This window comes from Saccopteryx bilineata, chromosome 3 (assembly GCF_036850765.1).
Source record: "Saccopteryx bilineata isolate mSacBil1 chromosome 3, mSacBil1_pri_phased_curated, whole genome shotgun sequence".
NCBI lineage: Eukaryota > Metazoa > Chordata > Mammalia > Chiroptera > Emballonuridae > Saccopteryx > Saccopteryx bilineata.
Window position 1 is genome coordinate 249,897,284 of NC_089492.1, and position 24,887 is coordinate 249,922,170.

A 24,887-nucleotide genomic window follows, 5' to 3' on the forward strand; every position below is an offset into this window, starting at 1 on the left:
TCAGGCGCTAGAGTGGCTCTGGTCGCAACATGGCGACGCCCAGGATGGGCAGAGCATCGCCCCCTAGTGGGCAGAGCATCGCCCCTGGTGGGCGTGCCGGGTGGATCTCGGTCGGGCGCATGCAGCAGTCTGTCTGACTGTCTCTCCCTGTTTCCAGCTTCAGAAAAATGAAAAAATAAATAAATAAATAATTTTTTTAGTAAAAATATTTTTCCTTATATAAGAATAATACATGCTTATTGTAATGGAAATAAAAATACATGAGGCTCTGGCTGGTTGGCTCAGCAGTAGAGCATCAACCCAGCGTGTGGAAGTCCCAGGTTTGATTCCTGGTCAGGGCACACAGGAGAAGTGCCCATCTGCTTCTCCACCCCCCCTCCTTCCTCTCTGTCTCTCTCTTCCCCTCCCGCAGCCAAGGCTCCATTGGAGCAAAGTTGGCCCAGGTGCTAAGGATGGCTACATGGCCTCCACCTTAGGTGCTAGAATGGCTCCGATTGCCCCCTGGTGGGCATGCCGGGTGGATCCTGGTCGGGCGCATGCAAGAGTCTGTCTGTCTGCCTACCCCCCTGCTTCTCACTTGGGAAAAATAAAAATAAAAATACATAAAGAGCCCTGGCTGGGTTGCTCAATGGATAAAGCGTCCATCTAGTGTGCCAAAGTTCACAGGTTTGACACCTGCCTCCCCCACCCCCTACCCTGGTCGGGGCATGTAGAGAAGCATCCAATGAGTACACAGCTAAATGGAACAACTATGCGAAACAATGGGTTGATGCTCCTTTGTTCCTCTCTCTCTCTCAAATCAATGGAAAAAGAAATAAATATACATGAAGAAAATTAAAATCCTGGTAATTGTCTCTTGTACATCTTCCAGATTTCTTTTATGCATGTATACTTACAAAAGTGATATCACAAATACAAGCATTGCCCCATGCCATTAAATATTCTTACAAAAAAAACATAAAAACTCTTATGTTTTAACTATTATCCTATTCTTGAATATATAAGTTGATGATATTTTATCACTGTCTAAATAAAGTGGTAACAGACCTTGTTGTGATTAGGTATTTGTCTGATTTTCTGATTTTGTAGGAAAAGTTTTTAGGTGGAAAAATTTTGGGTCAAATGATACAAATATTTTTAATGCTCTTGAAACTTCTAAATTGATTTCCATCGAGATTGAACCAAGTTCCACTACCATCAGCAGGTGCCAAGTTGATATTTTGCTATATCCTCATCTATAATGGGAATTATAATTAAAAATAAGGTTAAAACCTTTTTATGTAATAAATACCCATTTACACTTCTATAAATTGTTCATTCCTCTTGCTTTTTCTGTTGGGATTTTAATTATATTCTTATTAATTTCTGTAAGTTTTTATAAACCATTTTATTCTAGTCACCAAGTATAATACAGGACACATTATAGGATATCCTATTACTTAATTGTTCTGGGACATTTTAGGAACACAAGCAAATCTTCTAGGAGGCTGACTCTTTCTTTTTCCCACCCAGGACACAGCTGGGCAAGAGCGGTACCGGACCATCACCACAGCCTATTACCGTGGGGCTATGGGCTTCATTCTGATGTATGATATCACCAATGAGGAGTCCTTCAATGCTGTCCAAGATTGGTATGAGATTTATTCATTCATTCATTTATCCATTCATCCATCTATCCATCCATCCAGCTGTTCAAGAAAACCTAAAATATGGTAGGCCTTGTACAATGGGCTAGAGAAGTCTAGATGAATCAGATTGGCTCCTGTCCTCTAGGAATTCACGGATGAGAGGAGAGGACAGATCAGTAAGCAGGCAATGAAAATATCATGTGACAGGTGCAGTGATGAAGAGAGTCACTGAGGCTGTGGGAACCCAGTGAAGGGCTCTGACCCAGCTTGGAGACACAGGGGAGGTATCCTGGAGTTACTAACATATGCTGCATGTTGTAAGGTGAACAGGAGTTAGCCAGAGGGGTGAGTGGATGAGGCTGTTCCAGGGGGGAAATGCAGATGTGCAAAGGCAAGAAGGTGGATAAGAGGATAGAAAGAGCAGAGGTCATGAAGGATTTTGTGTGCTGGGGTAAGAAGTGTGGATTTTATTCCACAGGTGATGACACTGGAGCGGGGAACCAATAGGTTCAGATTAATGTTTTAGAAAAATCATTCTGGCCATAGTAGTGAGTGAATCCACATTCTGCTTCCCTATAAAGTTTATCCCTGAGCTCAGCTGGGGATCCAAACGCACATCCAATCCAAGTTGGTAAAGATTCAATTCACAATGGAAATCAGCAAAGCTCCCCAGTGGTACAACTTCTGAGCACCTTACATCTTTCTTCCTGGAGCATAACTCACAGGGAGAAGGGAGCATGAGGGGACGGGCTGGTGAAGGGGGTGGGCCAGGATTCTATGCCCCTATCAGGACGGGATAAGAATGGGGGAAGGTGGAGCATTTGTACTGTGGCTGTTCAGAATCAGAGTGGCTGAGCAGGCTGGGCACACAGCCACACTGCTGGCCAGTGCCAAGCTCCCTTTGGCCAACAGCTGCCCTTTGAGGACTTCCCATTTCCCAAGGAACAGTTGCCATGACTTTGTAAAGCACTGTCTGTGTCTCGGGGCCTTGAGCTTAGAGTGACCTTGCAGGCTGCCTGGCACACCCCCATGTTCTGAGCAGCAGTCCAGGGTGCCATCTGTATGTCTATCATTCATGATGGTCATTTCAGCCTCTCGATCATCCTCTTCTTCCTGCACTTTCCCTTTAACAACTCCTCTCTACCTTCCTTCTTTCTCTTTTCCTTTCTATTTTCTCTTTACTCCTCATTTTTCTCCTCCTTTTTCCCTTTCTTATTCCCTTCCTTCCCTACAGTCATGATTTTTCTCCCTTCCTCCTACCACCCCCTGTGGAGTGATGAGCTCTTCCTTCAAGAGTCTTCACACTGCTCATTCCCTGTTGGCCTTGACCTCCTTCCCTTTCTCCATCAGTCTGTGTGCATTCTGCCTCAGGAACACGGTGATTTTAACACCTGGTGACGATTCCTCCGAGAATAACCTGAGTTGCTAATCTGGGAGCTGAGGGTGGATGGGGTGGTAGGAGGAAAGAGAATGACAGGAAGAGTTGCAGGAGGAAACATGGAGAGCTGGATCCAGTTACTGCTCTGAGGCTGCCGACTGAGTGTATCTCTCTCAAGCCCTGGTCTTTGAGTTTTGCCTCTGAGAACCTTGGTCCCAGCCTAGCCTCAACCTGCCTCCTAGGTCCGGTGCTCAGCATGAAACACAGCTGTTTGCTGGCCCACAACAAATGGTGGCTGGGTGAATTCTATCCTTTGAGGGAATGGCTTCTTGTACTTAAGAAAAAGTTGATGGTGGGGTCAGCTTTAGGAGCAGGGTCAGTAATTGGTCTGGGTTGTAGTTAGGATTGAGTTAGATTGAGTGTCAGTGTCAGGATAAGGTCATAGTTTTAGATCTGTATCAGGATTAACCATTTATTGGCTTATTCATTCATCAGAAATTCACTGTCAATTTCTCTGCTCTGTGCTCTTTGCGGGGGACAGGCACCCCAAAGATAAATAAGCCTGTCACTACCCTCAGAGGAAGGACAAATAAAATTCAGCGAAATGTAACAGTAACCACAGTAAACATGTAGAGGAACAAAAGGGAAAGTAATCTTTTCTACCTAATGGGATGGTTGGGGACAGAGTTAGGCCCATTCCTACAAAAAGATGTCTCTATAGCCTGACCAGGCGGTGGCACAGTGGATAGAGCTTCGGACTGGGATGCCGAGGATTCAGGTTCGAGACCCCAAGGTAGCCAGCTTGAGCACGGGCTCATCTAGTTTGAGCAAAGCTCACCAGCTTGGACCCAAGGTCACAGGCTCGAGCAAGGGGTTACTCGGTCTGCTGAAGGCCCGCAGTCAAGGCACATATGAGAAAGCAGTCAATGAACAACTAAAGTGTCGCAACGAAAAGCTAATGATTGATGCTTCTCATCTCTCTCCATTCCTGTCTGTCTGTCCCTATCTATCCCTCTCTCTGACTCTCTGTCTCTGTAAAAAAAAAAAAAAAAAAAAGAAAGAAAGAAAGAAAAATAAAGAAAGAAAAATAAAGAAAGAAAAAGATGCATGAAAATCTTTTCAACCTGGGATGGAGGGATGTCATTAACATGATCCTTTCTCCATTGCTCTCTAGGGCTACTCAGATCAAGACCTACTCCTGGGACAATGCACAGGTTATCCTGGTGGGAAACAAGTGTGACATGGAGGAAGAAAGGGTTATTCCCACAGAGAAGGGCCGGATCCTTGCAGAGCAGCTTGGTATGTACACAACACGTGTGTTTGTGTATGTGTGTGTGTGTGTGTGCGCGCGCACTCGCATGAGAGTGTGACATTGGGGGGTTGTGATTGTGGCATATGTACATATGTGCTCTATGTATTGTTTTAGATTTCTGTGATGTGCATATAGCTTTATGCTAGTTAATTCATTATTTATTTTATGTATATATTTTGTTAAATATATAAGTAAAACTTAAAATTATGAGCTCTTTTTTTTAAAAGCTCCTTCTACAAAAGATTTGAGGTGTTTTATAAAATAATCATAGTACATAAAAATAAGCTAAACAAGTGAGAAAATTGGAGAAAGGAAAACCAAAGGTAAGAGGACAATAAGAGGAAACCAGGGGTGAGATAAGTATGTATAATGTAAATTCTTTTATGGGGGGGAGCAGAGACAGAGAAAGATAGAGAGAGGGACAGATAGGGACAGACAGGAATGAAGAGGAGAAGCATCAATTCTTTGTTGTGACACCTTAGTTGTTCACTGATTGCCTTCCCATATGTGCCTTGACCGGGGGGCTACAGCAGGCCGAGTGACCCCCTTGCTCAAGCCAGCAACATTGGGCTCAAGCTAGTGAGCCTTACTCAAACCAGATAAGCCTGCACTCAAGCTGGCAACGTTGGGCTTTCAAACCTGGGTCCTCTGCGTCCTAGTCCGATGCTCTATCCAGTGTGCCACTGCCTGGTCAGGCTATAGTGTAAATTCTTTTTTTTTTTTTTACTTTTATTAATTTTTAGAGAAGAGAGAGAGAGTGTGTGTGTGTGAGAGAGAGAGAGAGTGAGAGAGAGAGAGAGAGAAGGGGGAAGGAGGAGCAGGAAGCATCAACTCCCATATGTGCCTTGACCAGGCAAGCCCAGGGTTTTGAACCGGCGACCTCAGCATTTCCAGGTCGACGCTTTATCCACTGCGCCACCACAGGTCTAGTGTAAATTCTTAAGCATGTTCAAGAGTCAGGCTGTAATAATGGCTTTGAGCTTCCTAGCAACCATTGCAAAAAGGGAAACATGATCAGTTACATGGTTCAGAGATGGTTCTTAAGTTAAAAAACCCATTATTCCAGAGAAGCACTGCTTTCATTGGCAACTGTAGAGCAGATGCTCTATATCAGGGGTCGGGAACCTTTTTGACTGAGAGAGCCATGAACGCCACATATTTTAAAATGTAATTCCGTGAGAGCCATACAACGACCTGTGTACATTACACATTATCCAATAAAAATTTGGTGTTGTCCTAGACGACAGCTGTGATTGGCTCTAGCCACCAACAACCATGAACATGAGCAGTAGGAAATGAATGGTTTGTAATACATGAGAATGTTTTATATTTTTAATGTTATTATTATTTTTATTAAAGATTTGTCTGCAAGCCAGATGCAGCCATCAAAAAGCTACATCTGGCTCGCAAGCCATAGGTTCCCAACCCCTGCTCTATATGGCATGTAACAATGTCCTTAAACAACCTGATAATAACTGTAACACTGAACATTGTAGATTATGTCTTACACTTTCTCTCAATGTAAACTGATACTTCCTCACCAAAACACATTTCACAACAAGTTACTGTATGAAGGCATGAAACAATGTGGCTTTAAGTATGTAGCTCAGTAATGCTCTGACTTTTCCCAAGGTTGAAGCATCTTGATTCTTGTGCTCCATTGAGACGCAGGTGCCTTAGGTGTGCTCAGTGGCCACAGCAGGACTTCAGCCTACACTTGCTTAGATAGCAGCTTTTTCTTTTCTTTTCTATATTGGGGTTCAATGTAAGATCAACTTAGAGAAATACTTCTCTAGAAGAATGGATATACTGCTTAGCTTTTAGCCAGTCTCCCTAAGTAGTTCTCACAACGTAGGTGTTGGAAGTTTTCAGAAGTAGGGAGTTTCAAGTTATACTCTGACAATTTCTGGAGTACAGATATTTGGACTGGTAGGTGAGTAAACTGTATAGTAGACAAGTGAGTTGTATATATATATATTTGTATTCTGTGTCTTGTGTATTGTGTATATTGGTATAACATGTAGTACAAGTGTGTGTATGTTGGGGGAAGAGTCCTATACTTCTTTGTCCCGCCCCTATTCCCCAGGGTGTTCTGGGATGATAGAAATGAGCAAACTTTAGGTAAATAATAAATAGGGAGGTTGGGTCATCTTGGGTTGTGCTGTTCTCATACCATCACAGAGATTCTCAGGGTCTAGAAAGTGCCTCCACCTATCTGTGGTTCACAGAGCAGTAAGCATGTGTTGCAGCCCAAACCTAGGTGATCTCAGGCTATCTCTTTATGTCTTCAACCTGCTGTCCCCAGGGAAACACTCAGTCCTCTCCCTGGACCAGCTGTGCCCCATCTGTTTGGAATCCTCTCTTCTGTGTCTCGTTCCCTACCTGCATTCATCCAATGAAACCCCCACTCAGCTTTCAAGGCAGCTCAAGCTTCTTACCTCCTGTGAAGCCTTTCCTGGCTGCCCAGAGCTCTTTTCTTTGTGTCCCCCCTCAAAGTGTGCCATACAGGCAGCAGTCACAATGCCCATCACACGGGTGCACTTGTTTTCTTGTCCATCTCCCAAAAGCTCCATGAGGACAGCAAAAGAGTCTTGTTTATCTTTGTACCCAAACTGCCTAGCATATGGCCTGGCACTAAGTAGATACTGCAAAAATATGTTTTGATTAAATTTTTATTAGTTACGTATTTGGCTACTTCATTTTACTTCAATCCAATTAAGACTTCCTGAGTACCTGTTTGCCAGGTATTGTGTAGTGAAATTGGATACATTCCCTGGTTTGTGAAGGACAGAAACAATGATACCTCAAGTGATCAACGTGGTGATAAGAGGGGGTTGTAGGAGCACAGAAGAGGCACCTAATTCAGTGGGGTCAGAGAAAATGATGCCCAAGCTGAGTCTTGAGGACAAGTAGGAGCAGCCAAGTGAGGAAGAGAGACAAGACATTCTAAACGGGGAATAACACTGGCAAAGGCAAGGAACAGCACTTTGTGCTCAGGGAACCATCAATCACGGGACTGTGTGAGCCTAGAGAAGTATTTCCCAAAGAAAGAGAGACCTATGACACTGGAAGTATGCAAGATGATTTTATATATATTTTGATATGTGTTAGAAAAGTATAAAATCTGCATGTCTAACCCTTAGAGTGAGTGAAACAAGACTAAGTTCTAAAAAGGTGAGTTAGTTTTTTGTTTTGTTTTGTTTTGTTTAGCAAGAGAGACAGAGAAGGACAGATAGGAACGACAAACAGGAAGGGAGACAGATGAGAAGCATCAATTCTTCATTGCAGCACTTTAGTTGTTCATTGATTGCTTTCTCATATGTGCCTTGACCAAGGGATTACAGCCAAGCCAGTGACCCCGCGCTCAAGCCAATGACCATGGGGTCATGTCTATGAGCCCGCGCTCAAGCCGGATAAGTCTTTGCTGAAGCCAGTGACCTTGGGGTTTTGAACCTGGGTCCTCAGTGTCCCAGGCCAATGCTCTATCCACTGCGCCACCGCCTGGTCAGGCTAATTCTTCACTCTTATCTCACACGATTTTCCCCTTGATTGTTTAGTCCCTGTAACATGGCCTTCTTTCACTGTCATTACTGTTGTCAAGCTCTCTCCCACATTAAGCCTATTCATTTTATGGAACTCTCTCCCTCCACTTCTACACCCTTTGCCCCGCATACCTACCCTTTGCCTGGCTAACTTTTTCTCATCCTTTAGTTCTCAACTTAAGTGTTACTTTCACAGAAGATCTTGACTCTCCAGTCTAAAATTAGGTCTCTCTTTTTCACTTTCTTCATAGCACTGGTAACTTACATTAGTTTTATTTCCCCACACCATACCTTTCTTTAAGAAACCCCTATTTTAAACAGTTATGGTGGGGTGTATGTTATAAGACTTTCCTCCCATAGCCATTGGAATAGGCATGTGACTCAATCATATTCCTCCCTGAGATTCATATAAGGTGTCTGGGAGAGAGAGGCTCTTTTTGCAGGGTTGGGAAAATATAAATCTAGAGATGCCATCATCTATCTTATTCCCTATACAGAGTTTGGCTATAGGAGGAGGCTGAAGGGATGAACAAAGCTGAGAACTAGAGAGTACACTTGAGTCCTGGGTCTAGTGGACTTCCCTAATACATGAGCTAATAATTTTTTTAAATTAAAGCTAGTTTGATTCAGAATTTTATCACTTGTCATAACAAGAGTCTTAATTCATGCAGAAGGCGGCATTATCATCAGCTCTGTTATACTGGTGAAAAAGCTGAGTCCACACCACTTGTGTTTTCTTGCACACAAAAAGCTATACCACACTTCTGGGTCTTTATTTTTTCACTTAAATATTATGTAACTTCTCTGAGCCATACAAGTAGCAGGCGGCAGGCCCCGTACTACTCAAACTCAGCCTTTAGACTTAAAATCCTAAGGTTCCCATTTTATCATCCAGTGGTGTTTTCTCAAAAGTCTGCCATAGTATTTCTTCAAATTTCCATCCTCAGTCACAATGTTAGTGTTAATTTCTTTAGATTATGTTGTGGTAATACAAAACCTGAGTCAGAAGCTTAGATAATAAAGTTTCTTTTCTTTTTTTTCTCCCTCACTTAAGTTACAAGCCACTGCAAGTCATTCCAGCTGCTTAGTCTGGGATCCAATCTGGGATGGCTAAACCACACAAAGGCTCTTCTTAAAGCTTTTGGTGAGACTTGGAATGGCCACATCCATAGGTCAAACAAGTCACACAATCAAATCTGATGTTGAAGTAGGGAGATGCAGGAGTGTGGAATTCCAGTCAGGAGATGCCCGGCGTGTGGAAGTCCTGGGTTTGATTCCCAGTCAGGGCACACAGGAGAAGCACCCATCTACTTCTCCACCCTTTCCCCTCCCCTTGTGGTCCTAGCTTCCTTTGTTCCCAGTAACAGTTTTGTGTTTTTTTTGCTGTTGATATTTTCTGGGTTTTCTCACTATTCTATATTGCCTCTTAGTTCTTCTGTCACCTATATAATCAGTTCTCTCTGGATTAAATATTAAAAATAGTTCCCATTTTCCTATTGGTAACTGACTGAAACAACTGGGTAAGGCACCACGGTATCACAGGGGAGAGGTCCAGTGTGCACTCCAACTCAGAAAGGTTGGGTGGGAGGAGAAGAGGAAGGTTCTCTGGAATCCGTGATTCCACTGGTGAATCGTAAAGATAATTAGGAGTAAGAGCTAGAGCAGGGGTCGAGAACCTTTTTGGCTGAGAGAGCCATGAACACCACATATTTTTAAATGTAATTCCGTGAGAGCCATATAACGACCCGTGTATGTTATGCATTATCCAATAAAAATTTGGTGTTGTCCCGGAGGACAGCTGTGATTGGCTCTAGCCACCCTCAACCATGAACATGAGCAGTAGGAAATGAATGGATTGTAATACATGAGAATGTTTTATGTTTTTAACATTATTATTTTTTTATTAAAGATTTGTCTGCGAGCCAGATGCAGCCATCAAAAGAGCCACATTTGGCTCACGAGCCATAGGTTCCCGACCCCTGAGCTAGAGAGTAATAGCCTGAGCAAAGGCATCACATAAGAAAATGTTGATGGGCCCTGGCCGATTGGCTCAGTGGTGGAGCATCAGCCCAGCATGTGGAAGTCCCGGGTTTGATTCTCAGTCAGGGCACACAAGAGAGGCACCCATCTGCTTCTCCACCCTACCCCTTCCTCTTCCTCTCTATCTTTCTCTTTTCCTCTCACAGCTAAGGCTCCATTGGAGCAAAGTTGGCCCAGGCACTGAGGATGGCTCCATGGCCTTCGCCTCAAGCGCTAGAATGGCTCTGGCCTGCAATGGAGCCACGCCCCAGATGGGCAGAGCATTGCCCCCTGACCAGGATCCACCTGGCATGCCCACTAGGGGGCGATGCTCTGCCCATCTGGGGCATGGCTCCGTTGCAGGCCATGTGGGAATCTGTCTGACTGCCTCCCCTCTTCTAACTTTGGAAAAATACAAAAAAAAAAAAAAAAAGAAGAAGAAAATGTTGATGTTTCTGGAACATGGTGTGAGCCAGGAAGAGGCGGCTGGAGAAGTAGACAGAGGCCACACCGTGCAGGATCATGGGTGTTAAGCAAATGTGACAGGCTATTGCATTAATTAGACCTCTCTTAGTTCTGGTGACACAAATCCAAGTCAAAGTAGTTCAGGTTATGAGAACAGGCATATAGCTGAAACAAAATGAGAGAACAGATTGCTGAAATGAGATGATCAAGAAATTAAGAGGGCCTGGCCTGTGGTGGTACAGTGGATAAAGCGTCAACCTGGAAATGTTGAGGTCGCCAGTTCAAAACCCTGGGCTTGCCTGGTCAAGGCACATATGGGAGTTGATGCTTCCAGCTCCTCCCCACCTTCTCTCTCTGTCTCTCTCTCCTCTCTCTCTCCCTCTCTGTCTCTCTCTCTCCCTTTCTCTCTCCTCTTTAAAATGAATTAAAAAAAAAAAAGAAATTAAGAGGCCAGGGTATTGGATGGATTGTCCACTTGAAATCCAAAGTTCCTGAGAATGAAAACAGCCCTGGGTAGAAAGGGCTGTTGCCAAAATTATCAGTGACCAGAGGGCTGTGAGTTGAAGATTGACACATGATGGAGATGAAGAGGTATCAGAGCAGGATGGAGAAGGGATTTGAATATACTGTATAAGCAAGGGAGAAATGTTCTGGGGCAGGAGATGTGGAGGGAGAGTGACTTTAGTAGGTTGCAAGTTTCTGAATAGAATTCCAAAGTCAAATTCAGGAGCAGGCAGTGTAGACCCAGTCTGTGGTTATGTGGGTCTGCAATAGCTGCCTTTGGACTGGATGGGTAAACACAATCATTTTGGGGTGGAGGGAATCATATCAGACTCAGTTAAGAATTGGGACCTATTAAAGACAGCAGAAATCCAATTATTCTGAAGCCAATTAAAGGGAGGAAAGCACTGGGGGCTAGTCTGATTAATTGGTTGTCATCATTGTGACCTCACTAGATTCTCGGCTCCTGAGATTTTCTAATGAAGCTGAGGAAAAGGTTATCACCTGGGCCTACTAATGAAGAACCTTCCAGGGGACTGACAGTAATTAGGTGGGAGTGTGTTTGGAGTTGTTCTGCTCGCAAAAGAGCTGGCTTAGGCCCATGAGCTGGTTACTTGAATTAGAGTTCTCAAACCTTGGGTACCTTTGAGAGATAACAGTGGAGACATGTCCTTGGCATGACATATGATGAGCACTCCATGTTTGGCCACCTACTACCTCATCTCTCACCACTTTGAGCCTTCTACTGTAATGATAACAAATGGCTATGATCATTCTAGCATATACCAACGCTGTTTATTGCCCCATTATCTGTGCTCATACTTTTTCTGTGTGGTGTGCTGTGCTCACATGCATGTGCTCACACACACACACACAATCATGTCTTTATCTAGCTGATATCTTCTTAGGAATCAGCTTCTCCAAGAAGCCTTCCCCAGCCCCCAGGCTCATTTGGGTACCTCCTTTGTGCCCTGACAACCCCCTGGCTTCCCACTATTCCAGCATTTATCACTATAATATTGTCACTATGTCACTCCCACACAAGACTAGGGGTTTCCTCAACGGTAGAAACAGTGTGCCGAGTACCCAGCACAGGATCTGCCATGCTCATTGAGCTGAGTTCTTATGACTCCCACTGTCCACATCCCCTCACCCGCACCCTCCATGCTCATTCTCACCCCCTTCATTCATCTATTCATTCAGCCAGTACTCATCAAGCACCTTCTCTGGCTGGTGCAGAGGCTCAGATGAATGACATGGTCCCTGTTCAGGAGTTCCTTATTAAATGAACTTCTCCATGCAGGGCAACATGTGCTATGGCAGAGGGAAGTACAGAGGACAATGAAGAGGCCCTATTTAAGCTGAGTCCTGAAAAATTAGGCCCTGGCCGGTTGGCTCAGCGGTAGAGCGTCAGCCCGGCATGTGGAAGTCCCGGGTTCAATTCCCAGTCAGGGCACACAGGAGAAGCACCCATCTGCTTCTCCACCCCTCCCCTTCTCCTTCCTCTCTATCTGTCTCTTCCCCTCCTGCAGCCAAGGCTCCATTGGAGCAAAGTTGGCCCAGGCGCTGAGGATGGCTCCATGGCCTCTGCCTCGGGTGCTAGAATGGCTCCAACCACAACAGAGTGACGCTCCAGATGGGAAGAGCATCGCCCCCTGGTGGGCATGCCAGGTGGATCCCGGTCAGGTGCATGCAGGAGTCTGTCTGACTGCCTCCCTGATTCTAACTTTGGAAAAATACAAAGAGGAAAAAATTTTTTTAAAGAATAAGAAATTAGTTGAGTGAAGAGTTTTGCTCAGTATTGGCACTAAAGTCTCCCATCCCCACTACCTCCTGGAACCTTCCTCACACTCTCCTTCCCTGCTACTCTCTCCCTCCACCCCTCCACTGCATTCCTACACAGCCTCTTTTTTGTTCTGCCTGAGTTAGAAATGTATAGTGTGTTTTGTCACTGTTCCAACTGAGAGTGAGATAAGGAGGCATAAGGGATAGAGCCCTGGTTTATGCCCCATCACGAAGCCTCAGTTTCCCCATGTGTAAATTATTAATGATAACTCTTGTCTTACCCCAACCCCCTCAAAATGTTGCTTTAAAATTGTACCTGTGAACTGTTAAGGACACATAAGGGATTAACAGTCTGATTAGTGTGTCTTTCCTCCACAATTGGATTTGGTCTCCCTTTGTCCCTGGCCCTTAGCACAGACCTAGTAGAAAGTCAATGTTCAATAAAGACCCAGTTTGGCCCTGGCTGGTTTGCTCAGTCAGTTAGAGCATTGTGACGAAACACCAAGGCTGCAGGTTTGATCCTTCGTCAGGGCACATAACAGAAGTGGCCAATGACCGCACCATTCGGTGGAACAGCAAATGAATGGTTCTCTCTCTCTCTCTCTCTCTCTCTACTCCCCTTATCTCTCCCCCTTCCTCTCTTTGTTTCTCTAAAATGAATGAATGAATGAATGAATGAATGAATGAATGAATATAGACTTGGTTAATTGATTGACAACAAATGATGAGGAAATGAGGTTTCCCCAAAGGTCCTAGGAGATAATGCAGGGGCAAGGAAGCTGGGGTGAATTGGGAGTATAAGGAAGAGAGAATTGCCATGTATTACACATGCCAATCACTTCACATATGGTACTTTTGTGCATTTAGTTCTCATTACACTCTGTGAGGTACGTAATATTTACCCTCTTCTATGGATGAAGGCTGAGAGAGATTAGGCAACTTGCCTACCGTCACACAGTTGATGGCTGACCATCAAGACTATATTCAAACCCAGGTGACCTGACTCCTGGGCCTCTTTCCACTGTCCTCCTGCTCAATGTGGCATATCCTGTCCTCTGTGCCCATTCCTCAGAAGGCATTTATGCCCCTGGCCTTGACCTGTGTCCTCATGTTCATCTAAATGGATGGTTTAAGCCTATTTACTTCTTTATCTGTTTTGCCCATTTCCTAGGGAAGCAACACCACCGCCATTTCTCCTAACTATCACTTGTAATAAGCCAGTCGAAGGCCAGAGAGTCCATTTTTATGATATACAGTAAGGTAAAAGCTACATGCTGGAGGGTCTCTGAAGCTGACTAGGTTTCTACAGCCAGGATATGAGCCAACAGTCGCTTCTCTCTTCGTCACATGCCGCAATTAGCTGGCTCTTCTGCAGCTTGCCTTTCTCAGGTCGGGAAATGGGCCACAAGAGAAACTGTCAACTGGAGGTGGGCTGGCAGGGGTTGTGAGTGCCTTCAAGCGGGATGGATGGGGGAAGAGGAGCCTTGTTTGTACCTGGGGGCTTCAGCCTCTTTGTGCACTGTGGGATAATAAGGAGAAGGAGGGAGGAGGAAAGAGATCCCCCTCCCTTGTTGGAGAAGATGAAAAAGGAGATGAGAGAAGCAGATGAAAGAAGAGCAGAAAGAAACTTTTGTTATAACAGGCAACTTTTGTACAGCAATTTATCCATCACCTCACTCAATCCTCCCAGTCGCTCTCAGCAGGAAGACACTGTTATATCTCCTATTTGACAGATGGGGAGTCTGAGACTCAGAGAGGTTAAGTGATTCAGAAAGATGAAGTGACTTGCCCCAATTCAGACACTGTGGTAATCAGATAAAAGCAAAGGAGGCCAAAGATACTTATAAAGGAAGAAAAAGATATGACCAGGAAAAAAAAGGTAAATGAAAGGAAGAAAGAGGAAGAAGTAGGAGACTGGGTTGTGTGTGGTTTTGGGAGCCAGCCAAACACAGAGCTAAACCCAATTTCCACTAATATAGTCATGTGACATTGTGGGACTTATAATCTCTTAGAGCCTTTGTTTTCTCATTTATAAATTGGAGAAGACTATATTCTCTAATAGGCTGCTGTGAGGATCAAGTAAGAAAATATTTGTAAAGACCCTAGCAGATCTGGCATATATTTGGTGCTCAATAAATATTAGAGATCCCAAGGAGAGTGCCTGGGGAAGGAAGAGCTAAAATGAAAATAAGGGAAGAGAGAAGCATTTGAGGAGAAATAAGAGAAGGATGGGAAAGAGGTAGACAAACGAAAGAGGAAGGAGTAGGCTAGGACAGGGAAGTGATGGAAAAAGTGGCTTATGCTTCTCAGGCTGCCACCAACCTGGCCAAAATTCCTCGCTTGGAAAACAGCCACTTTGTCTGAATCAAGAGGGCCTTTCTTGTGTCTCCTACAATCAAGTTCTGTTCATTGTCACGGGACGTGTTGCTTAGGATTGTATCTCAAGATACAAAAAGAGACAAGAGTGTCTTGTGCTTTAAGAGCAGTTTTTTCTGGGCCTTTTTTGAGGGTTTGTTGGGGGAGAGAGAGATATGGGGGAAGCCAGGGGAATTCAGGAAGGAGAAACCCCATTGAGTGGAGATAAGCCATTGTGTCTGTAGGTGGAAAGAGCAATGGAGCTTTGCTTATTTAGTGTGGATGTTGGGGCGCCTCCCAGAGCCTAGACTAGTGCTGGCAAGGCTAGGGTGAGTGGGAGGCAGGGCAAAGAGGAGGAAAAGCTCAGGTCAAAAAAGCCAAAGTAGCCTGACCTGTGGTGGCGCAGTGGATAAAGTGTTGACCTGGAAATGCTGAGGTCGCCGGTTTGAAACCCTGGGCTTGCCTGGTCAAGGCACATATGGGAGTTGATGCTTCTAGCTCCTCCCCCCCCCCTTCTCTCTCTCTGTCTCTCCCTCTCCTCTCTAAAATGAAAATAAATAAATAAATAAATAAATAAGCCAAAGCCTGGGCTTCTCATACTGGTACTTCTACTTATCTTGGGCAAGTCAGCTTATTTCTTTAAGCCACAATGTCTACATTAGTGAAATGGAGAGAGTCTACCTGGATCCTCTTTCCCCTTGGTGTGACATGAAGATGAAATGAAATAATGGATATGCTAAATGCTTTGGAAACTCTGAAGTACTGTGCACACATATTGAAATATTCACTCTATTAGAAAATACATCTAATGACTTCCCCCTGTATCAGGCACAGGGCTATATACTTTACATTCATTATCTTATTGAGTCCTTGAATTAATTCTATGAGATGGGTAAAATCATCCCTATTTATAAGCTAGGGCACTGGTTCATGAAGAGAACAGGTGACTTTCTGGAGGTTACACAGCTGGTCGGTGTTAAAGCCAGGATCTGTCGCGTTCTAAACGAGCGCGTAAGTCACTCCTGCTCCATATATCATTCGTCTCCTGAAGCAGAATTCTCTGCCCATGGAGTTAGCCCTCCTTGCTTCAGCCCTGAGCATTGGCTGTCTTCATCCAGAGTGTTCTGGCCAAGGGAGCATGATAGGGAAGGGAAACATTCTTATCTGGATCTCTTTCCTCTCCTCAGGGTTTGACTTCTTTGAAGCCAGCGCCAAAGAGAATATCAACGTGAGGCAGGCCTTCGAGTGCCTGGTGGATGCCATTTGTGACAAGATGTCTGACTCGCTGGACACAGACCCTTCTGTGCTGGGTGCCTCCAAGAACACCCGTCTCTCAGACACCCCGCCGCTGCTGCAGCAGAACTGCTCATGCTAGGCAAGGCCCACCCTCCTGATCTCCCCTCCTTGTGGCCCCACATCTACTCTGCTTCCCTTGTTACACTCTGTCCACACCCAGCCCCCAGCCAGCTGTGTTGCTGCTGTTCTTTGCCTGCAGTGGAGGTGGAAGCATGCCCCAGGGGTTCTCTGCAGATGGCCGCACTTACACTCAGCATTAGACTATAGCCAGGTTGCAATGTGGGTGGAGATTCACTTTACAATGTGGGTGAAGACTCCATTTTACAAAGGGGATTCACCACAGGGACTTGGAAAGCAAACTATTTTCTACCTTTAGAATAAGATTTCCTCATCAATACTTGACACTCATACACTTCTATTTTATTTAAAAATTAAATTTCATGGGTGACATTAATCAATAAGAGTACATAGGTTTCAGGTGAACATCTCTATCATTTGAACTGTTGATTGTGTTGTGTGTCCATCATCCAAAGGCAAATCATTTTCCATCACCGTATATTTGTCCCTCTTTACTCCCCTCTCCCCCATCTCCCTCTCCCTGGCATCCACTTCACTTTTACCTATGTCCATGAGTCTCAGTTTTACATCCCACCTATGTACTTATACTTTTTTTTAATTGATTTTATTAAGGTGACACTGGTTAACAAAATTATACAGGTTTTAGGTGTACAATTCTACAACACGTCATCTGTACATTGTATTATATGTTCAACACCCCAGGTGACACACATACACTTTTCAGGGCCTGGCCAACCGTGTAAAGTAAGGCCCACATGCACAGCTAATCCTAGTGAAGGAAACCTCCCCATATACAACATGCTTGTTTGATATCAGGCTCCCCTGTGGAGCCTCCTTACATTGCAAGTCAAGCTTCAGCTCTCAAAGCCCTATGTCTGTTACCACGGATGCCCACAGGGCTTGGGCAGTTGCTGTGGTGACAGGCCAGAGCTAATATCCAGAGAGCTCTCTAATGATGCTGAAGAAGCAAAGGCTGAGTCAGAAACACACTTAAAAGAAAAAGATTATTCCCTGTAAAATGTCAAAGGTTCTTGCTTTATGAAAGAGCAAGCTAGGTAGCTCAAGAAAGACCAGGAGAAAGAGAAAGGGAAACACAGGCAAGATAAAGAAACAGGTCATGAATTTCTGATTTTGCTGTTTTCCGATTGGTTATTAACTGTGGGAACTCGATGGAATTGGTCACTGGTTCTTAAACTCCACAAATCTGAAAAATTTGGAGTTGGTAGAATCCCAAATTTGACCTAGTCTTTCTAGTTAATTCCAATCCGTGTCTCTGACAAGTAGCTGTCAGGCCTCACAACCAATTCTCTTCCTAAAGCACACATTCTAGGCAGGGACCAGAGCTCATTGTTTACACTGTCTTAGGGCAGCTCTCATCATCTGAAAGTTTTCCTTGTTTGAAGCTGACATCTGCCTCCTAGAAATTCTTTCTTTTCTCACTCCTGAATAGTCCAACTGGGAAATGTGATGCAAAGCAGAATAAACCTAAGAGATCCTGACCCTGAAAAAATGGGGAAACCTAAACTCAGATGTTTCAATCCCAACCTTATATTTTCCTGGGAGTGAAACCTTAGTTTTTACCAAAAAGCAGATGTGAAACCACTCCTGGAGGGAAGCTGCTTAATTAGACAAGCAAAGAAAAAAAGAAACACAAAATACACAACAAAATACGACAAAACCCTCTGACACTAGAAACAAACAGGATGAGTTAGCTCATGATTCTAGCTTGTTTGTGGACACTGCACAATGTTTGGTTTTTAGCTGAAACAATGACATGGAACTAAGTGGTGATTTCTGAAAATCTTTTCTCCTGACCCTGGCCTGAAATCCACAGTTTGTCCCTACACTAACGTGCCATCTCAAAAGTCAGTGGAGGAGGGACGAGCGTCCCTCCCAAGTTTTCTCTCCATTTCAGATGCAGCTCATGATTCTAGAAAAGCTCATTAATTAGCAACATATCCAAGGACTACATAAGAGGACCCTCCAGAGTCAGCCCTATAGAGGTGTTGCTTTCTCTGATGCAGTGCAGAGGACAGAACTTTGGTCTTGGAATCAGGAGACCTGGACCCTGCCCTTAAATGTGACATTGGACCAGTTACTCCTCATCTCGGAGTGTTGATTTCCCCACTTGTAAAATGAGGGAGGTTATTTAGATGATATTTAATGTCCCTTCTGGCACTATAACTCTGTGACTTTTCTTCACCTTCATCATTTCAGTTGATATGCAAAATAGACCCAAGACATGAGGATCATCACCCCAGGGTCATTGTCACTAACACCGATGTCATGCTTCCTCTGTACTCGGAGTTATTCCAAGCACTTGAACTGTATTAACTCCTTCACCTTCCCAACATTTTCGTGAGGGAGGAACTATAACTGACCTCATTTAAAGATGAGGAAACTAAGGTGCAAACTCTAGCTTGCCTAAACTCAATTAATGAGTAAATGCTGTAGCATTTGTAGTGGGTTCAAATCCAGGCAGTAGGCTCCAAGGGTTGCACTCTTCACCACATTCTGTACTGCTTTTCTTATAGATGAAATATGATCCCAAGAAGTTAGGAGACTTGGCCAAGATCACCAGCTAGCAAGTGTTAAGAGTCATGTTAGGGTTCAATCCCAAAGCCACTGGATTTCAAGTCCACTAGAGAAAAGACTTAACATCTCTAATCTGTTAACAAATTGCTCCGTGAGTCAGATTAATCTGAAGTGACAGATGTGTAACGCTCTGGAAAGCAGAATTAGTCTCTTGAGCAGCCAGATCCCATGAGCCTGAGTAAAAATGCCCAGTAAAAATGCTTTGGCCTGAGAAGCACTGGCTTCCCCTGTCCCGGCCTGTTAGGCAGTTCCCATCTAGTTCTCCAGAAGTGCTTTGAGTAGCCTCCCTGCTCCAGCAATGAGGTATTTGGGGTGAAGTGACTTGATCAACTTCTCTGACCATGGAAGAACGTGGTTTCCTCATGGGGTCGTAGTTCTAGCTGTGCTTTTTACATTGTAAAGTCCCATACAAGTCAGGGATAATTACTATTTCTCTGGGCAGTAAACTCCATCTACTCTAGTACTCGGATTTCAGACTGAACTCCTCATGACCCCTGGATATTTTAGTACATACATCTAACAATCATTTCTCTCTTGCCAAGTGGCCAGGCAAAGATTGAAATTTTTATTTAAAAACTGTCAAATTCTTTAAAACTCAGGAGTGGGTTCAAGAAAGCAAGCATCTTTACAACAGATGGAATCAAGAGTTAAATGTAATAGCAGCAAACTCTTCTACTGGTGACAGACAAATAGACCTGTTTATTAGATGGCAGTTCCCCAGCCCTGCTCTGTGACCTCATTTCTGCAGAGTGGAAGGCAGCAGCTTCCAGCTGATTGCAGCGCAATGTTCATCAATCACAGTAATAGCAGTTGGCCACCAAGGTTCAAGCTGCATAATATATGTTAGTGGCAACTTGTCCTGGTTTTCCTCCTGTTTAACAATCCAAATAAAAGAAGATTTTAAAGAAAAACCAACCCTCTTGGCCTCTAAAGAAGCAAAAGTAGGCCAAAAGTGCAATATAGTATTGTAGCTATTTATAGAATCTGTTTTAAATGCATGTGTATCTGTAAATACAAAGTGATTCGTGACTTTTTATTGTCTCCTCAGCCTGTACCATTATTAACTTCTAGAAGCAGCAAGGGGGTAGAGTGTACTAAATGGTCACAGACTTGTTGAATATTAGCTATGGAAGGAAGCTCAGAGAAAATTTTGTCCAGGCTCCTTGTTTTACAGAAAGGAAGGTTGAGGTCCAGGGAGTGGGAGGAAGTTTCCTAAGGTTACTCTGAGAGCGCATGTGATGGAACCAGGAGTAGGTTTTAGATCACCTCTGGGGAAAAATTCACCTGTTCTATATATATTACGGGCCTGGCACTAGTAAATATTAGATAAATATATATATATGAAAACAAATGATCCTTGCCTGCAAGGTACCTATAGTCTAATGGAGGTATTTCTAAAATATTGTTATTATCCAAATTTATCAGGCAAGGAAACATAGCTTTGGAAAAGTTAACATACCTAAGTCACCCTCTAGGATCATTTGAACCCACCTCTGTCTGACTTATGCTCTTTCAACTTCCCTCTTCAGTTTGTCTCTCAAATGAGGGATATATGGAGTAGTGGTAATGATTCACTCCCAAGGATTCTCAGAGTTAATTAAATAACCTCAGGCGGGACATTGGTTTCACAATGGCTTTGTGACTGCAGCCTTGTAACATCCACAGAAAATGAACATCCTCCAGACCTGACTTTCCCACTCAGATCCCCTGCCTCTACCCAAAGCTCTTTCCTAGGGTATCAAGTTTCTAATGTATATTGAAGAATGCTTGTTTGTCTGCCAACAGTTTGGGATAAGGGGAAGGAATTACAGCAGCCAGTGTCCTGGGATCTTACTGATTTTGGATTTCCCGTCCCAAACCCACACCTGATTACCTGCCACAGCTGGTGAATCAGTCAGCAGCCTGTGACTGAAAGTGTGTGTGCAAGAGACAGGCCCATGAGTTACAAATACTGTTAAGTGATGTTTTTGAAGGCCTGGATCCCTTATGTGGAGTAGGCAAAACCCAAATTTATTCATTCAACAAATTAATGTCTAGCATATACCAAGACACAATCGGTGGAAAATCAAACACAGTCCTTGCCTTCATGAAGATTATAGTCTGGTATAGTGATTTTCCACTGGTGTATTACAAGAATTTTTAAAGCTTGCAACCAATATCTGACTATTTAGTCAGGGGAATTGACCCCTTTTCTCTTAGATTGTCAAATAAAAAATGACAGCATCCGGCCCTGGCCGGTTGGCTCAGCGGTAGAGCATCGGCCTGGCATGCGGGGGACCCGGGTTCGATTCCCGGCCAGGGCACATAGGAGAAGCGCCCATTTGCTTCTCCACCACCCCCTCCTCCTTCCTCTCTGTCTCTCTCTTCCCCTCCCGCAGCCAAGGCTCCATTGGAGCAAAGATGGCCCAGGCGCTGGGGATGGCTCCTTGGCCTCTGCCCCAGGTGCTAGAGTGGCTCTGGTCGCGGCAGAGCGACGCCCCGGAGGGGCAGAGCATCGCCCCCTGGTGGGCAGAGCGTCGCCCCTGGTGGGCGTGCCGGGTGGATCCCAGTCGGGCACATGCGAGAGTCTGTCTGACTGTCTCTCCCCGTTTCCAGCTTCAGAAAAATACAAAAAATAAATAAAAATGACAGCATCCAACACAACAATAGCCATCTGGTATGAATGAATCAAAAGTATACATATTTTAGCCTGACCTGTGGTGGTGCAGTGGATAAAGTGTTGACCTGGAATGCTGAGGTTGCCAGTTCGAAACCCTGGGCTTGCCTGGTTAAAGTACGTACAAGAAACAAGTTGATGCTTCCTGTTCCTTCTCTTCCTCTCTCTCTCTCTCTTCTCTCTCTAAAGTCAATAAGTAAAATATTTTTTTAAAAGTCTGCATTTTTTTGTATGTGTGATTGGCAAAAAAAAATTTTTGGTGTGCCACAAAATTTTATTTATTTTTAATTTTAATTTTTAAATGAGAGGAGGAGAGATAGACTCCCGCATGCACCCCAACCAGGATCCACCAGGCAACCCCCACCTGAGGCCAATGTTTGAATCAGCCGAGATATCCTCAGTACCTGGGCCAACAATTGGGCCACTGGCTACAAGAGAAGAAGAGATAGAGAAGGGGGAGCGGGAGGGGAAAAGAAGCAGATGGTGGCTTCTCATGTGTGCCCTGACCAGGATTGAACCTGGATGTCTGCATGCCAGGCTGACGCTCTATCCACTGAGCAAACCATCCAGGGCAGTGTGCCACAGAATTTTAAAAATTAGTTTACATGTGCCGTGAGATGGAAAAGATTGAAAATCGCTGGTCTAGTAGCTTATGATTTAGTCTAGACATTGTAAAGTAACCACCCCAATGTAATTACAAAGTGCTCTGAGGAAGTTACATCATTCTATGAGAACACGTAAGTGGGAAACCTGAGTCACCTTTGTGGAGCTGTGTCAGGGGCCCTAGGAAGATTCCTCTGCACCCAAATACCTCCATTATCCACCGATTATTGCTTTACATTTCTCAGTTAAGCTTTCAATTATTAGTTCAAGCCTTTGATGGCTGATTAAATACAAATCCTCCCAAAAAAGTAAGAGTGAGAGAAGGAACATCTGTACCATGAAATATCCTTAGGCCGCCCGGTTCAAGTTGTCTTCTGAGGAGCGTAACAAACCATTCCAAAACTTAGTGGCTTCAAACAACAAACATTATTTTTCATGGTACTGTAGGTTGGCTGGGTGGATCTTCTTGCTGAGGCTGGAGGGTCTAGAATAGCCTCATTCACATGTCTTTGTGCCCAGATGAGATGACTGGGGTGGTTGAGGCCACTGCCCATGTAGTCTCGTCCTTCAGAAAGCTGCCCGGATTTGTTTACATGATAGTGGAAGTTTTCCCAGCAGCAACAGAGGACAAGCTCCAATGCAAAAGCACTTTTCAAGCCTCTGTTTACATCATGTTTGCTAATGTCCCACTGACAAATGCAAGTCACATGATCAAGCCCAATTTTAAGGGGTGGAAAATAAGATGCCAGATCTTGCTGGTAGGAGCTGTAAAATATTGTGGCCAATTTTTCAGTTTACCAAAGGAAACAATCCTAAATCACCCGAAAATAAGTTTGGTACATTTCCCTGGATCTTAAAACCTGGCTCTGAAGATATCTCCCAAAGACAAATGTCAAAATGGTTTAGAACAGGGTAGTCTCATCATTTCTTTAGTTGGCCAAAGGGTCTACTTTGGAGGAATCAAGACATAGTTGGGTAGAGAAGATTTGATTCTTGTTTAGCAGTCCATTTGGTTACTTCTTAGCTACCCACTGAGGGATGAGCCTGACTTCTCATTCCTTGGGATTCACCATAATAATGGTTGTGATTCCCACCTGAAGTTTCTGGCTGGAAGCCCAGCAGAGGGATTCAGTATACGTAGAGAAGATGGCTCAAAGAATAGTTGGGCCCTTTGCTGCAACTATACTTTCTTCCTTGGAGAGCTCATCAGGTCCTGAAGGTTTAGATACCAAGTCTTTGATAATGACTTGCATACACAAGTTCCTACTGGAAATCTTTATGTCTCAAACTTAATATGTCCACACTGGAACTCTTGAATCTGCCTTAAATTCATTTCAACCTTAACTTTCACAGAAAGCTAAGCATCATACTTAATTCCTTTTTTTTTTTTTTTTTTAGTGTTTACATATAATCCAGCAGCAAGTCCTGTGATTCCCCTTCTAAAATAGATCTCAACTGGGTTCAATTCCCAGTCAGGGCACACAAGAGAAGCTACCAATTTGATTCCCAGTCAGGGCACACAGGAGAAGAGCCCATCTGCTTCTCCGCCCTTCCTTCTTTCCTTCCTCTCTGTCTCTCTCTTCCCCTCCCGCAGCCAAGGCTCCATTGGAGCAAAGTTGACCCAGGCACTGAGGATGGCTCCTCAGGCGCTAGAATGGCTCTGGCTGCAAAAGAGCAATGCCACAGGTGAGCTGAGCATCACCCCCTGATGGACATGCCGGGTGGATACCTCCGGGCACATGCAGGAGTCTGTCTGACTATCTCCCGCTTCTAACTTCAGAGAAATACAAGGAAAAAAAAAGAGAGAGAGAGAGAAGCTACCATTTGCTTCTCTCCCCCTCCCTCACTGCATTCTTTCTCTCTCCCTCTCCCACAGCCAGTGGCTCGATTGGTTCGAGTGACAGCCCTGGGTCCTGAGAATAGCTCAGTTGATTGGAGTGCATCAGCCTCAGGCACTAAAAATATCTCAGTTGATTCAAGCATTGGCCCTAGACAGGAATTGCCAGGTGGATCTGGTCAGGGCACATATGGGAGTCTGTCTCACTATCGCCCTTCCTCTCAAAAAGAAATATATCTCAAATCTGCCCACTTTTTGCCATTTTCATTGACTTGACCTTGGTCTAACCCACTGTTGTTTCTCCCCTAGAGAGCTACCACAGAGCTCCTAACTAGCTTCCCTACTCCACACTTGCTCACCCTCCACACAAAGCAGTCTTTTAAAAATATAATGAACAGCTTTGTAACACTGATATTTACTTCAGTAGTACACATGAAAAGAATCCAGAGGCTTCCATTATTATTAACAATTATTACTTGATTGATTCTGTTTCTAGCCCTAAATCTGTAGTTAACTTATTGTGGGACCTCTGATAAGTCATTTTCTGTACTAGTCAACTATCACATCTCACATGTCTTCAGGAAATTGCAACATCTCTCTCTCTCTCTTAAGATTTTTCTTATCATTTTAGAGAGAGGAAAGAAAGATCCAGAGACAGATAGAGAAAGAGAGAGAGAGAAGGGGAGAGGAGCAGGGAGGAGAAGCAGGAAGCATCAACTCCCATATGTGCTTTGACTGGACAAGCCCAGGGTTTTGAACCTATGACCTCAGCATTCCAGGTCAATGCTTTATCCGCTGCGCCACCACAAGTCAGGCCTTGAAGTACTACTATTTCCT

General features: G+C 44.2%; 1 protein-coding gene across 1 annotated transcript in view; it reads left to right on the top strand.

The window, feature by feature from the left end:
- RAB3B (RAB3B, member RAS oncogene family) overlaps positions 1 to 19,850 on the top strand; it is a 71,192-nt gene extending 51,342 nt beyond the window's left edge. The window contains exons 3-5 of the mRNA XM_066269207.1: positions 1,513 to 1,631; positions 4,181 to 4,305; positions 16,173 to 19,850. Of these exons, the coding sequence (XP_066125304.1) occupies positions 1,513 to 1,631; positions 4,181 to 4,305; positions 16,173 to 16,360 (432 nt within the window). The 3' untranslated portion in view covers positions 16,361 to 19,850. The remainder of the gene's footprint in view (positions 1 to 1,512; positions 1,632 to 4,180; positions 4,306 to 16,172) is intronic.
- Positions 19,851 to 24,887: the final 5,037 nt, after the last annotated feature.